Source organism: Elaeis guineensis, chromosome 10 (genome assembly GCF_000442705.2).
Source record: "Elaeis guineensis isolate ETL-2024a chromosome 10, EG11, whole genome shotgun sequence".
NCBI lineage: Eukaryota > Viridiplantae > Streptophyta > Magnoliopsida > Arecales > Arecaceae > Elaeis > Elaeis guineensis.
The window spans coordinates 40168521-40182262 of record NC_026002.2 but is presented as its reverse complement, the minus strand read 5'-3'; the positions used below and the strand labels follow the sequence as shown (position 1 = coordinate 40182262).

Here is a 13742-nt window from a genome sequence, read left to right as displayed (position 1 = left end):
CTGATAACAGAGTGGACAACTTCATCGGGCTTTGTTCCCAAACGTCATGCTCAGTCATATGCTAAGGATATCAATGCATTGCCGATGACTATAGCTGACGATTCGTCAAGATCGCCATAGAGAGCCAAGATGGAATGATCTTGTCAGCTCCCGACATCAAGGTCAGGACCTTACTAACCACATGGGATGATTTTTCATGATTGAGATGATGACACATCTGGGCCACAGTCTCGATTGTATCCCGACCTCAGGTCACCAGCCTGACTAACCATATGGGTTACCACCATGAATCTTTGTCAAAACAAGGTCACTATTCATGACTAACAACCTTTGATTCATAGATTCTCTATCCTAACGGCCTAACAGATCATGATATGGCCTATCGACTTATGTAACGGCCTATAACTCCATCTCTATATAAAGAGATAGTGAGAAAACTTTCGAGACATGCAACATAGGACAACACAATACAATACTAAACTCATACTCTCCATCTTCTACTGTTCTCAAACTCCAGTTGACTTAAGCATCAGAGAATCTCTATCGAAGAATCCCGACATATGTGGACTTCTTTTATAGATCCTTGTTGGTGTCCCAACGTTCAGACTATCCTCCATCTTTAGCCATGTTAACTGCTACCAAAATCTTGATGCAACAAATATTATATACAAATAGCAGTGACAATTATAAGTAAAAAGAAAATAAATCAAAAAACTAGATCAATTATAGAATGTTTACAAAGATTTAGGGTAAGCTTTTATTAAATACCTCTTGTGATAAATTCTAATTAATTGTCCAACGGAAGTAGACCATCATCTTTGAATTCTCCCTACAGTGGTTGGTAAACATCATTAATTTTACGGATAGAAAGCATACATTAATAACAAGTGTGAGCTTGTTGGTCCTTCGTTTCAACTTTAATCATCTGCGTGTAGGAGATAATCGTAATATAATTTAAAATTAACCAATATATCACAGTCATCTACATACATTTGCAATATTATTATCTGCCCCTTTCTCTCTTCTCGTACCAAAAACCTAAAGTCACATTCACCATTCTCTCTTCTTGTAAATTTAGCAAGACTGAGGAGTTGTTTAGGAATCATTACAACGATTCTAACAACAACTAGGAATAATAATAAAAAGATATCTATGGATCGCGATAGAAGCATAATTTTAGACCATTCAAGCGATATTTTTTTCCCGTAATTGGACTAAAGATAAGAATTTTCCATACATCCAAACTTGTGGTAAGGTGAGAAGCAAGTCACGCGCGGTGTCCACATAGTATAAAAGCACAGGACGTACTCCATGTGAAATCTGCAGCGTTCCAAGCCAGCCAGCCAACCAACAACGGCTATTAGAAATTAGAATAAGAGGGTATGATGTACATAGAGCGTACTCCATGGAGCAAAAATACCACCGATTGGATGGCTTTGATCGATGTTCCATCATCTGCTAATAACTGGAGTGATATTGATTTACCAAAAAAAAAAAAAAACTGGAGTGAGATTAGCTGCAGATCTTCCATCAAAAAGAGATTAGCTGTAGATCGATAAATTTTGATTAATCTCAACAGACCGATTTAATAATGCTTGCATCGACCGTGTGGTGCTCATGGCGCCAACGTGTGCCACGCCGTCTTTTTTTTTTTTTTTTTGGTAAGGAAATACACGCCGTTCTTCTAAGCCCACTAAAAGTGGTTTCCTGGAACGCCCCACCCACCCCAAAAAGGTGGGTCCCATTATGGAGGCCGGGAAATCCGGGGCCGTTGATGTCACCGGCCAAAGACGATCCAACGGACGACGGTAGGTCAAAACCCATAAGTCCGTTGCTTTGACTGCACCAAGAACGGCTCCGAAAATTAGTTTTCCGTCTTTGACTGGTTTGTCGCACAACCGCGTCATCCCGAATATACGCAGAGGGTATCCCTTATGCCCTCCATATCGTTCTTAATTACAGAAATAGTTCACGCTATTCCCCATTTACTCTTACGAGAGACTTGATTTGCAGCCGAAATCAGTCGAAATAAATTATAATAAAAATCATCACGATGATACCTCCATCTGATATATTTGATTCATATTCAGAATTTAAACAAAAATAAAATTTAAATATTAAAAAAATTAAATTAAATTTTAAAAAATTAAAATATTTATATTTCCTTCTAACGATGGTCTCTACTTTCTTTTAATTTTTATTTCAGAACTTTATTCTTTCAAATCAAATATATCTTTAAAATTTTTTTAATTATTTAAATTGATAAAATATCTTTTTTCATAAAATAATTTTTTTAGTATCACTTTAAATCAATATTCTAAGTTTTATAAAAAAATAATATATTATCTTTTATTTTAAATTTTTATATATTTTTATTTTTTCCTATACATACAATCATAGATTTTTTTTTTCAATGGTTACGTCCAGTCTCAACAAACTAATAGCTCAGAAAAAAAATATATTAAAATTTACAAAAAGTAATGAAAAAATTTATATATATTCTCTTTAAGTTTTAAACTTTAAAATTTGCACCTGTAAATCTACTTTGAATCTATTCATTACCAACATGTAAAAATGAATGAGTTAATAAACTAACCATTTGATAGTATTTTTCTGAAGTAAAACTTATTTACACGGGGAAATTGGCTTTCATGACAAGGATTTATGTAGGATAAAGTTAATAGTTGTTACGGTAAAGTTGCATAAAAAAAAATTCAATCAGGATGCTTGATAGGTGCTGGATGGCATTGCTGTAATTCAGTCCTAGGGACAGGGGCGATTTTTGAGAGGGGCTGGACAGGGGAATGCCGTCAGGCCGTAGCCTTCGCAATATCTCCGACCTTTTGACCAGTGCCGTTCCGTCACCATTATCTTCCCTTTCTCTCCCTTCTTTTTCTTCATCTTCTCCTTTTTTTTTTAATTTTTTTCCCTTTCTGGCTACTATTACTATTCTACCATTTATTTCTTTTATTTTAAATCCTTCTCCTCTCGTTCACCCCACGCTCCATCTCCACGTTATTAGGGTTTCTCCGTCTCTCTAACGAACCGGTTGCTCCTGGAACAGCGTCGCTCGGCGAAACTGGAGGTTTTCCTCCAAGGTTGGATTTTCTTTCATTTTTTTTATTCCTTTTTGAGGAATTTTGATCGAATTTGGTGAAATCGGGTTTTAGGATGGATTCTTGAAACTTGAAGGTTTTATTCATCTCTTTATTTTACAAAGATGGAAGCTTTGTCAGGAATTTTGCTTGATGGGTTTTTATTTTATTTTATTTTATTTTTTCTGGGATTTGCGGATGGAGTGGTTTTGAATTATTTATTTTTTTTCTGGCGTACGTTTGTGGGATTTTGGGCGAAATTGGTGGGGTTAGAATTACAGGATTTTGTTGATCGTTTTTTGGAAATTTGTTCATGGGGTGATATGAATAAATGTTTGGAGGCAGTTGGGGCTTCATCCAAATGAAGATGCGGTGACTTGATTTTGTCCAGTAAATAAGAATTCATAGCAAATTGTCTACTCTTCTTGGAATTCGGTTCATAATGGTAGAATTCAGGGGAGGAATTAGTTAAATTGGAATCTTCTGTTGGATATTAGGTTGTTGTTTGTGGTAGTTCTGCAAAAGTTCCGATGATAATAGAAGGGATCATGTTGATGGAATGGTTGATAGGTTCTCCCATTTCTTGCAACTCAACTCAACTAAGCCTTAATCCAAACTAACTGGGGTCGACTATATGAATCCTTTTCCTCCATTCTGCTCGGTTTATGGCTATACTTTCTGAAAGATCTTATATGTTCATATATAACAAAAATTGTTGCAAGTTGAGATGGTTTTGGGGAGGTTCTAGCTGAGTTGATTACTTTGAGGATAGAATACCCTCCACGAGGTTGTGGAGCGCTACTTAATTTTCATGAGATGGTACTTCTCATTCGAATTACCCCAATCCTGATTGTAATTTAATTGTAAGAGATTGGAGTTCTTGTTATGACATATGGAGGAGAGGCAGGACAGCATGTATTCCGGTGGCTTGTATCATGTCATTGTCTTTTGATTCCATTAGGTGACTTTCTTGTTAGCAATTGATATTTCAATTTGCCCAACATAACACAATTTGTGTTTAAGTTCAATGAAAACCATGGTTTTATGTGGCATTAGCATGCAATGATGCTATTAATTCAAACAGTTATTTTGATGCAAACCAGCTGGATTTGTGCTTTCTCTTAAATGGGGTAAACAATTTTCAGTTCTACTTGAGGTTTTCTCATTGTACTACTCTTATTATTATTACTATTTGTTCTCACAGTGCACTTTCTATGCTCTCTACATGCAGGATAAATCTGTTTCTTAAATATTCAACAAGATGGGCTGCTTCACCATTTGGAACTATAAGAAGAAGAAAAGTTGGCAATTTGTTAACAAGAAACCTATTAGTATTAAGGAGAATACAGCTACTACACTTCCTGAACCAGAATCTCATGGCCCATCGCTCCAGTCAGCTCCTCCAAGTTTCAGAAACAGAACTAAATCTGCCCAATCAGCCAGTCGAGTACCCAACAGCAGAGCACGAGCATTATCTGCTCCTTCTAGCCTTGTCGTGCCAGATCAGGATGCTTTCTCATCGATAGAATTGGATGACCAAGAAGAATTTAGGGGAAGAGGAGGATCAGTAAAAGAACAGCGATGTACAAATCCCCTACCTCTCCCTTTACCATCACCACAGGGAACCTCTGCTTCGAAGAATATGGGGAGTTTCAAATTGAGCAATGCCAGTGGCCCAATTCTAACTTCTGGTCCTCTGCCTTTGCCTCCATCAGGGGAAGGAGGGCTTCGGAATTTCTCCTTCGAAGAGATTTTGTCTGCTTGCCAACAATTCTCTGTTGACCGGTGTGTGTCAGAAGGTATCTCATCCACAGTTTACAAGGCAACGTTTGGTGATGATACTGTGGTTTCCAAGAGGATTGAAGCCACAGTCACTCGTCTGCTGCCTTCCTCTCAGGTAGCATATGCATAGATATCATAGCTGTCCATAGTAGGGTGCTGATGCATTCTTTTTCTTTTTGTTTTTACTTTTATTTATCTATTTTTGTTTATTCTGACATTTTCCCTGAAGGTGCAACCTGTGAAGTTTTAAAGTACGCTATTTCTAATTAATTATGAAGATTCATGCCTGTTAACTAGGACAGTAAGATTGAATTACAATAAAGACAAAACCACATGCTTGAAAAGAGAATCATATAACAACCTGACTTAGCCAACCAAATTGACTCCAACCTTTGTAGAACTTGTACCATATAACATTTGAAAATCCTCCACCATCTAGATCCAGTTAATAACCATCATAATTGCTCTCTACCATTTCTAACTTTTTTCAGAAATCTAAGACTTTTATTGCAGCTTGTTTGATATCACTATTTGCCACTTGAAGGACATCACATCAATAAACTTTGTGGTATACTTGCATGCCATGCATGTTGATTTTACACCAAGCAGCAGTGTTATCTGGACATCCTGGGAGTTGTAATCTGTGTAATTGAATCACTTATGCATGTATTTTCCTAAATGTGGAAGCTAGTAGTATTGCTAATCTTTTTACATGGTTACATATGGTTGACTCGTTACCCTGCCAGCAGTGCATGTGTATATGAGTTACGATGTCTACTTGTATTTTGCTTGAATTCACCTGCCAATGGCAGTTTTTTTTTTTAAGGCTGAAAGTACTACCTGTAATTAACATCCTTGCGATGTTCTGCACAATTCTGACAGTTACTATTGTATAAAACTTGAGCAGAGAGTTGGGAGTTGAAGGAAATGACTTGCATTTGTTGTGTGCATATCTAGTCCAAAGCTGTGTTTTTCCTACCTATTCATATATTTATGATTCTGACATTTGATTAAATTGCCTGGGGCTATCTCAAATAAGACATATGGTTCAAATCTTTCAGGGGTTGAAGGAATTTGTGAATCAGGTGAACACATTAGCCAACTTACAGCATCCTCAACTTTGTAAACTGCTTGGTTTTCATGCATGCGAGGGCTCTGATGAACGGACGTTGGTATATGAGAGGCTTCACCATGGAAGCTTAGATCGACTGCTTTACGGGAGATCTGATGGTCCTTCCATTGACTGGGGTACACGGATGAAAGTAGCCTTCTGTGCTGCACAAGGTCTTGTATTTTTGCATGAAGAAGGGCCTTTTCAGGTTACTGAACTTCATCCTGGACCTGTTTCATTGTTGATTTGAACATCATGATTTGAACTTTAGCTATGAGTGCTCTTTTTCCTGTTATACTAATAGCACTCAACAAGAATTGCAGTTTTACTTCAAATGGCTTGCTCAACAACTTGATCTGTATTAAGAAAATTCCATACATGACATATATGGTTTCCAAAAGTTTTTGAAGAGGCTTTACATTATATGAGAGTGACCTTATTTTTCCGTAATTTGATTACCAGACTACTCAGGTCTCCGATTTTTCTGGTGTAGTTAGCCATATCATAAGGTGAATTTAACTTGTCATTGAAATTTGAAATTCTTGATGTTGATTAAACATTCAGGTAGCATTCAGAAAATATATATTTAGCAAATACATTTACCCTAAAATGTCATAAATGTTAAATCATATTATTGTCTGAAGGTAGCGTCACTGAATTTTCTGCTGATATAATTAATTTTTATTTAAATATCGTTGTGGATGACCATTTCATTAATAAAGATGAGTTTGTTGTGCCCTTTCTTAGAAAATTAGGGAATTGTCCCTGAGAATCTAAGGGCGATTTTTCTCAATTTCTGTTGCGGTCTGTGGGCATACTTCTGATTGTCATCTGACAATGCGTTGCTATATTTTTATAGGCCATGTACAATGAGTTTTCAACTTCAAATATACAAATCGATAAAGATTTCAGTGCGAAGCTATCAGGATATGGATGTGTGAGCTGCACTCCAGAGACAGATATCACAAATTGCACTGCTGTAAGTACGATTTTTTGATATGATACAAAATGACCACATACGCCATTCTATTCTCTAGTAAGTTATGGCATGTGCAAATGCAATATTCATTCGTATTAAGGGCATATTATGTCTGTAACAGTTTTCATAATTAAAAAATTAATGTTGTCTGCATCAATAGATCAATGTACATCCCAACCAGTTACTTAGAATTCCTCATCTGCTGATCCCATGGGCACATATCTCAAAAACTTTTTCATAAGGCAGAGCAATTTATGCAACCTCATGCACTTGAATGATCTTTTTGACTCCACAGATTAGCAATTAAATTTTGTTATGACATTACTCTCAAAAAATGTTATCAAATTAGAAATACATTTACCTTTATTATTTCTGAGAAAAATTATAGTCAACTATGTGTGCTGAACTCCTTCCAGCAATATGTTATTATATCTCTCAGTTTGGAGTAAAATACATGCAACTCCATAGCAACATTGAAATCATTATTTTTTTTTTTTTTAAAAAAAAAGAGGGTCCTCCCGCCATTATGGGGTCTGGCGAGGGTTAGAAGTACACAGCCTTAACCCCTGCATAAAGAGAGGCTGTGTTCATGTTCCAAACCCTTACCTAGGTGGCAATGGTGCAGCCTTAACCTTGCACCAAGGTTTGCCCTCCAACTTTGAAAATCATTATATAAGAAAGTTAATTGATGATTTTATATGGTTATTGCATGTGTGAATTATCTAGAAATAGTTGTTGAAAAATTCTCTTACCACTCAGTAGTTGCTTTTTGATTTATAATCTTTGGTAAAACCTCCACTCTTCAGGCTACTGCAAATCTATCTGTGGAGACCTTGGAGAAAGGATTGCTGACTCCCAAGAGTAATGTATGGAGTTTTGGCATAGTCCTTCTTGAACTGCTGACCGGCCGGAAGAATCTTGACACCCGATATCGGAAAGAAGAGAGGAACATCATCAAATGGAGCAGACCCTTTCTTGCTGACGATTGCCTTCTATCCCTTATCATAGACCCCCGCATCAAAGGTCGTTTCCCTCCCAAAGCTGCCCGAACTGTTGCTGATATTGCCCAGAAATGCCTTCAGAAGGATCCTTCAGAGAGGCCTACCATGAGGACCATCGTGGAATCCCTCAAGAGTGTTCAGGACATGAAATACCCTTGCCGGTTTCGCCTGCAAGAACCATCTGCTGTTGCAGGCAAACAGATGCTGAAGTCTCCCAGCCTCAATGGAATCATCACCGCACCACGCCAATCAAATTTTTCACCTTCACCCCCATCAAGAATCCAACCATTGCATTCACCGAGAACATCTGTAACCATGCCTCCTCCCCCTCAAACTTGTTCTGCTCTTTCATTGGAAAACAATAGCATAAATGCTGTTAGGAAGTCACCTTCAGCCACACTACGGAGGCCTGGGTTGGAAGGGTTCTAATTGTCCATAGATTTTTCTCTTATTACCTTTGGTATTTTCATTATTTTTCTTACATTTTGTAATTTGTATTTCGATTACATATATAGAAAATATAAGATTTCTGTTCATCTGCCCATCTACCCTTCAGGAATAGGCATGGGGTTAGAATGACAACCTGTAGATAAAAGAAGAGTGTAATGCTTCTGTTGCGAATGGATTCCAGTTTTTTACAAGGATAATCGTCAAGTGGACGTTTTCCTTGTCTTTTTCATTTTCTGCTACAATTGCCTGGTTTTGGTGGCTTGACTGCTTAGGTCTGTGAATGTCATCTTTAGCCGATACTAAAAATTTTGCAACCTTTTTGGAATTGATATTATGCCAAATAACTCGGCAGCAAATCCTTAAGCGAATTCCCATCACCGCTGCTCATTTTTAGATTATGTTTTTGTTAGCTTCAAATCATCATTTTGTTAGATAATTTTAATTTATGTTATGTTTGATTCGTGCTTTTATATTTACATCAAAAATTAAATTATAAATAAATTATATTTTGCATCATTATTTATACAATATAACGATCACGTAGTCTATAGAATATTTGATCTTCTTATGTAGGATATCTGATTTTCTCTCTTCTCATCCTCCTTAATATGGATGATTAATATGGATGATTAATGAAAATCGTTCACAGAAAAAATAGAAGAAAAGGATTAGGACATCTCTATTTATATCTGTATTTGTCTTGTCCCATCAAAAGATTAATTTTTAATTAGAGTCAAACTTTCAATCCAAATTTTGTTAGGAACAGATCTCCTTAATTAATTGAGTTTATTGTAATTGATTCAGTATACGTGATTGATCTAAAGACTTAAACCTAACTAAGTGATAATTAGATCGCACATTAATAGTCAAATCCAATATTCTCCCACTTAGCCTATATTATTACTTAAAAATAACTCTTTGATTTTTCAAAAATATTTTAAAAAATAAAATAATTTAATTTTTAAAAACAACAGTCTTGAATCAAATTTTGAAATCAACCTGACGAGCGCACACTCATTTTTTAAAAATTTATCCAATTATCTATTCTTTGAAAGATCCCTTATACTTTGATTAAACAAAAATTATTAATATAAATCATGATGGTTATACATCTGAATTGACATACTCCCTTCACTACTACAAAACGAGGTTATAGTAGCACTTATAGGGCAGCGGTTTTAAAAAACTACTACCGTAGAACCTACGGCAGCGGTTATTCGTAACCACTGTGGTAAGTCATATCTACTACAGCAATTTTACATAACCGCTACGGTAGGATAACCTACCACAGCGATTTACCGTAACCGCTGCGGTAGGCTCACCTACAGTAGTGGTTATTCGTAATTGCTGCCGTAGGTATGACCTACGACAGTGGTTCGAAATAACCACAGCGGTAGGTCGAACCTCTGGTAGCGATTACGTAGCCACTGCGGTAGGTCCGACATACCGCAGCAGCTCATAATAACTGCTGTAGTAGATAAAAATTTTGACACAACTTTTGATCCAAAGATCAGATTTAAGCAAATTTTTTTTTGATTTCATATAACTTTTCAAGATTTACGTGGCTACAACGACGATTTTACTTAAAAATACCATTCTACCTTTCAAATTGGAGTTTTAAAAAAATTTAGTCAATACTTATAAATAATTTTAGATGATTACATAAACTTGTAATAGTGAAATCGAATTTCAAGCATATTTTTTTCGTTCATTATTTAAATAATTATCGTAAGAGTATCGTCACAAAACACCACCTCGATTTGGTAGCCCTAGCTATGTCCATCATTAAAATTTGATTTCGACAGTTACGAACGACCGTATGATGATCTAATATATAAAGATTATTGATGGGTCTAAAAATTTGTGACGATGATCTTGATGATATTTGTAGCATACTATCAAAATTTCACTTCAAGTGAACATCATTAGCATGATCAATTTAGCACAAGATGATTTTGATCATTAAATGAAAAATGAGTGATCAAAAGGCCAATCGATATCTGATGGAGATGATTTTTTGAATAAATGATCTTTATTAATATTTTAATCATTTGTATGGTGGTAATCATAAAATTTAAACTATGCATATATATTGAAATCCACTTGAGCATATCTTACAAAAGTACAAGTACAATTATTTAAGAAATTTAAGAATTAGTAAGTGATATATAGTTTTAAATTGTTCATATATGCACGGTTTGAATTTTACGATCACCACCATAAAAATAAATAAAGTAGTAGTAAAGATCATTCATCTAAAAAATTATCTTAATCGGACATCGTTCTCCTTTTGATCAGTTTTTTTTTATTTAACAGTTGGAATCATCTCGTACTAAATTAATCATGATAATAATGTCCGATTAAAGTAAAATTTTGATAGTGTGCTATAAATGTTATCGAGATCATTATCACAAATTTTTAGACCCATCAGTAGTCTCTATCTATCAGATCATCACGCGATCATTTTTGACTGTCGAAATTGAATTTTAATGATCAACATAGCCAAGGCTATCGGGTCGAGACAGTCTTTTGTGACGATACTATAACGATAATTATTTAGATAATGAACGATGAAGATGTATTTGAAATTCGATTTCACTATTACATGTTTACGTAATCATTCAAAATTATTTATAAGTATCGACTAAATATTTTTAAAACTCTAATTTGAGGGGCAAAATGATGTTTTTTCATAAAATCATCATCGCAACCACATAGATCTTGAAAAGTTATATAAAATCAAAAAAAATCATCTAAATCCGACCTCTGGATCAAAAGTTATGGTCTTTAGAAGAAAAGTAAGAAGAGTATAAATTAAAAAAAAATATTAAAGCATAGAGGCAGGGGTAGCTCATTGGTAAAGTGAAGCACCGAACCTGGACAAGGGCTCAGGTTCAAATCCCACAAGAGGAGTTGATCGTGCATTGACTGCTCTTTGACCATCCGCTGTTGATCGCCCACCGTCGCTGCCGTAGCTCTACGGCAATGGTTGGATAACCGCTGCTATAGATTTGCTATAGCAGTGATTGCAAAATCACTGCCATATCTTGTCTATGATAGCAGTTGACGCAATCACTGTCATAGCTTAAAAAATTACTGTCATAGACCTACGGCAACGATCACAGTGACAGCGATTGTCTAACCACTGTCATAGGCTATGGCAGTAATTTTTTGGACTACGACAGTGATTTTCAACCGTTGTCGTAGCTCTATTTTGTAGTAGTGCTTTCATGTATCATGACATCAATAATTCTCACTTAATCCAATCTTATATACTGGAGTACATAAGTTATCAAAATTATAATGCCTATGATAATGGTCCCACTATTATGTCATATGAATGACACTTCTGTTTACTTTAATTTTGATAAAAATTAATCATAATGTATACAAAAATAATTAAATAGAAGTAATAGCAGTCATTAAACTATTAAGATATCTCAAAAATAAGTGTCTATTATAAAATAAATGTCCCAATGATAAAGCCCATAACTTTTACATACTCTTTATAAACTTTGGGCACCAAATCTTTAATCAAAGGATCAGCTATCATACAAGTAGTATCAATAAAATCAATAGACACCTGATGACTACTAATTCTCTCATTTACAGTAAGATATTAACATCAATGTACTTGTTTGCATTGGTCATCTTACTACTATTAGAGAAAGAAATTAAGGCAGAGTTGTCACAATAAATTCTCAGTGGCTTAGAAATAGAATCCATAATTTCGAACCTGAGATAAATTTTCTCAACCATAAAGCATGTGAGAAAGTCTCATAGTAGCTTATATATTCGGCTTCCATAGTAGAGCAGGTAATAATGCACTGTTTTATGCTTCTCCCTGAAATTGCTCCACTAGCCAATAGGAAGATGTAACTTGTAAGGGACTACCTACTATCGAGGCAATCAATATAATCTGCATCTGAATAATCGATCACCTCCAATTGATCAATCATTCTATAAGTGAGTATGTAGTCCTTAGTCCTCTGAAGATAGCACATCACCTTTTTGGCAGTTTTCCAGTGGTCCATATCTAGATCACTTTAATATTTATCAAGCATTTCCAAAGTAAAACTAATTTCAAGATGAGTACATACTTGAGCATACATCAGACTACACATTGCAGATGCATAGAATATATCCTTCATCTGATTTTTCTCAATCTCGTTCTTGGGATACTGAAATTTATTGAATTTATCATCCTTAACAATGACACTTCACTTGATGAGTAGCTAGGCATTCCAAACTTTTCTAGGATCCTAGTAATGTAAGTCCTCTGAGATAAACCAAGCAACCTCTTACTCCTATCACGATGGATTTTTATACCAAGAATATAAGAAGCATCTTTCATATTTTTCATATCAAAATATTCGAAAAAAAAAAATTTAGTTTCATGCAAGAGACTCAAATCACTGCTGGCTAGTAAGATATCATCCACATATAGAATCAAAAACATAAACTTACTTTCACTCACTTTCAGATATATACATTGATCAGCAATATTTTTTATAAATCCAAAGGAGGCAATGATATGATTAAACTTTAAGTACTATTATCTGAAAGCTTGTTTAAGATCATATATGAATTTCTTTAATTTACATATCAGCCTTTTGTTTTCTTGCACTGAAAATCCTTCACGCTATTTCATATACACCTCTTCTTTTAAATCTCTATTCAAGAATGCAGTCTTGACATCTATTTGGTGTAGCTCTAAGTCAAAATAAGCTACCAATGTCATAATAATTCTGAATGAATTTTTTTTAGAAATAAAAAAAAATATTTTATGATAATCAATGCTCTCTTTTTGAGTGAATCTCTTTGCCATCTAGCTTTATATTTTTCGATATTACCTTTGAAATCTCATTAAAAATCTATTTACAACCTACAGGCTTAAATCCTTTAAGTAATTCGATAAGTTTTCAGATATGATTTTTAATCATAGATTCCATCTCACCTTTCATGGCATCTAACCAGAGTTCAGAATCATCACCATTCATAGCATCCTTAAAAGAAACTGGATCATCTTTCATCCCAATATCATAATGACATTCTTGTAGATAAACAATATAATCATCTAGAATGGCCGATCTTCTATTTCTAGTAGATCTCCATAATATTTCAGATTCAGTATGATTATTGTGATTATTTTCAACCGGATCAAGTTTATTAATAATCTGTTCAGAAAGTGATGTATCAACCACCTGTTGATGTTCTATAATCTCAAGTTGAATATATTCATATGAAATATCTCTAGGTGTTACTGTAATAGGAAAATATTCTCTTATTTCCTCTAACACCGTATTATGTGGTTCATCACTTTC

General features: G+C 34.9%; 1 protein-coding gene across 1 annotated transcript; it reads left to right on the top strand.

Annotated features, from left to right (window-relative positions):
- Window positions 1–2958: 2958 nt before the first annotated feature.
- On the top strand, window positions 2959–8504 carry LOC105052296 (probable serine/threonine-protein kinase PBL1). The gene is made up of 5 exons (XM_010933063.3): window positions 2959–3098; window positions 4327–4992; window positions 5939–6196; window positions 6848–6967; window positions 7774–8504. Exons 2-5 carry the CDS (start codon window positions 4357–4359, stop codon window positions 8395–8397), a joined length of 1638 nt encoding a protein of 545 aa, XP_010931365.1. The 5' UTR covers window positions 2959–3098; window positions 4327–4356; the 3' UTR covers window positions 8398–8504.
- Window positions 8505–13742: the final 5238 nt, after the last annotated feature.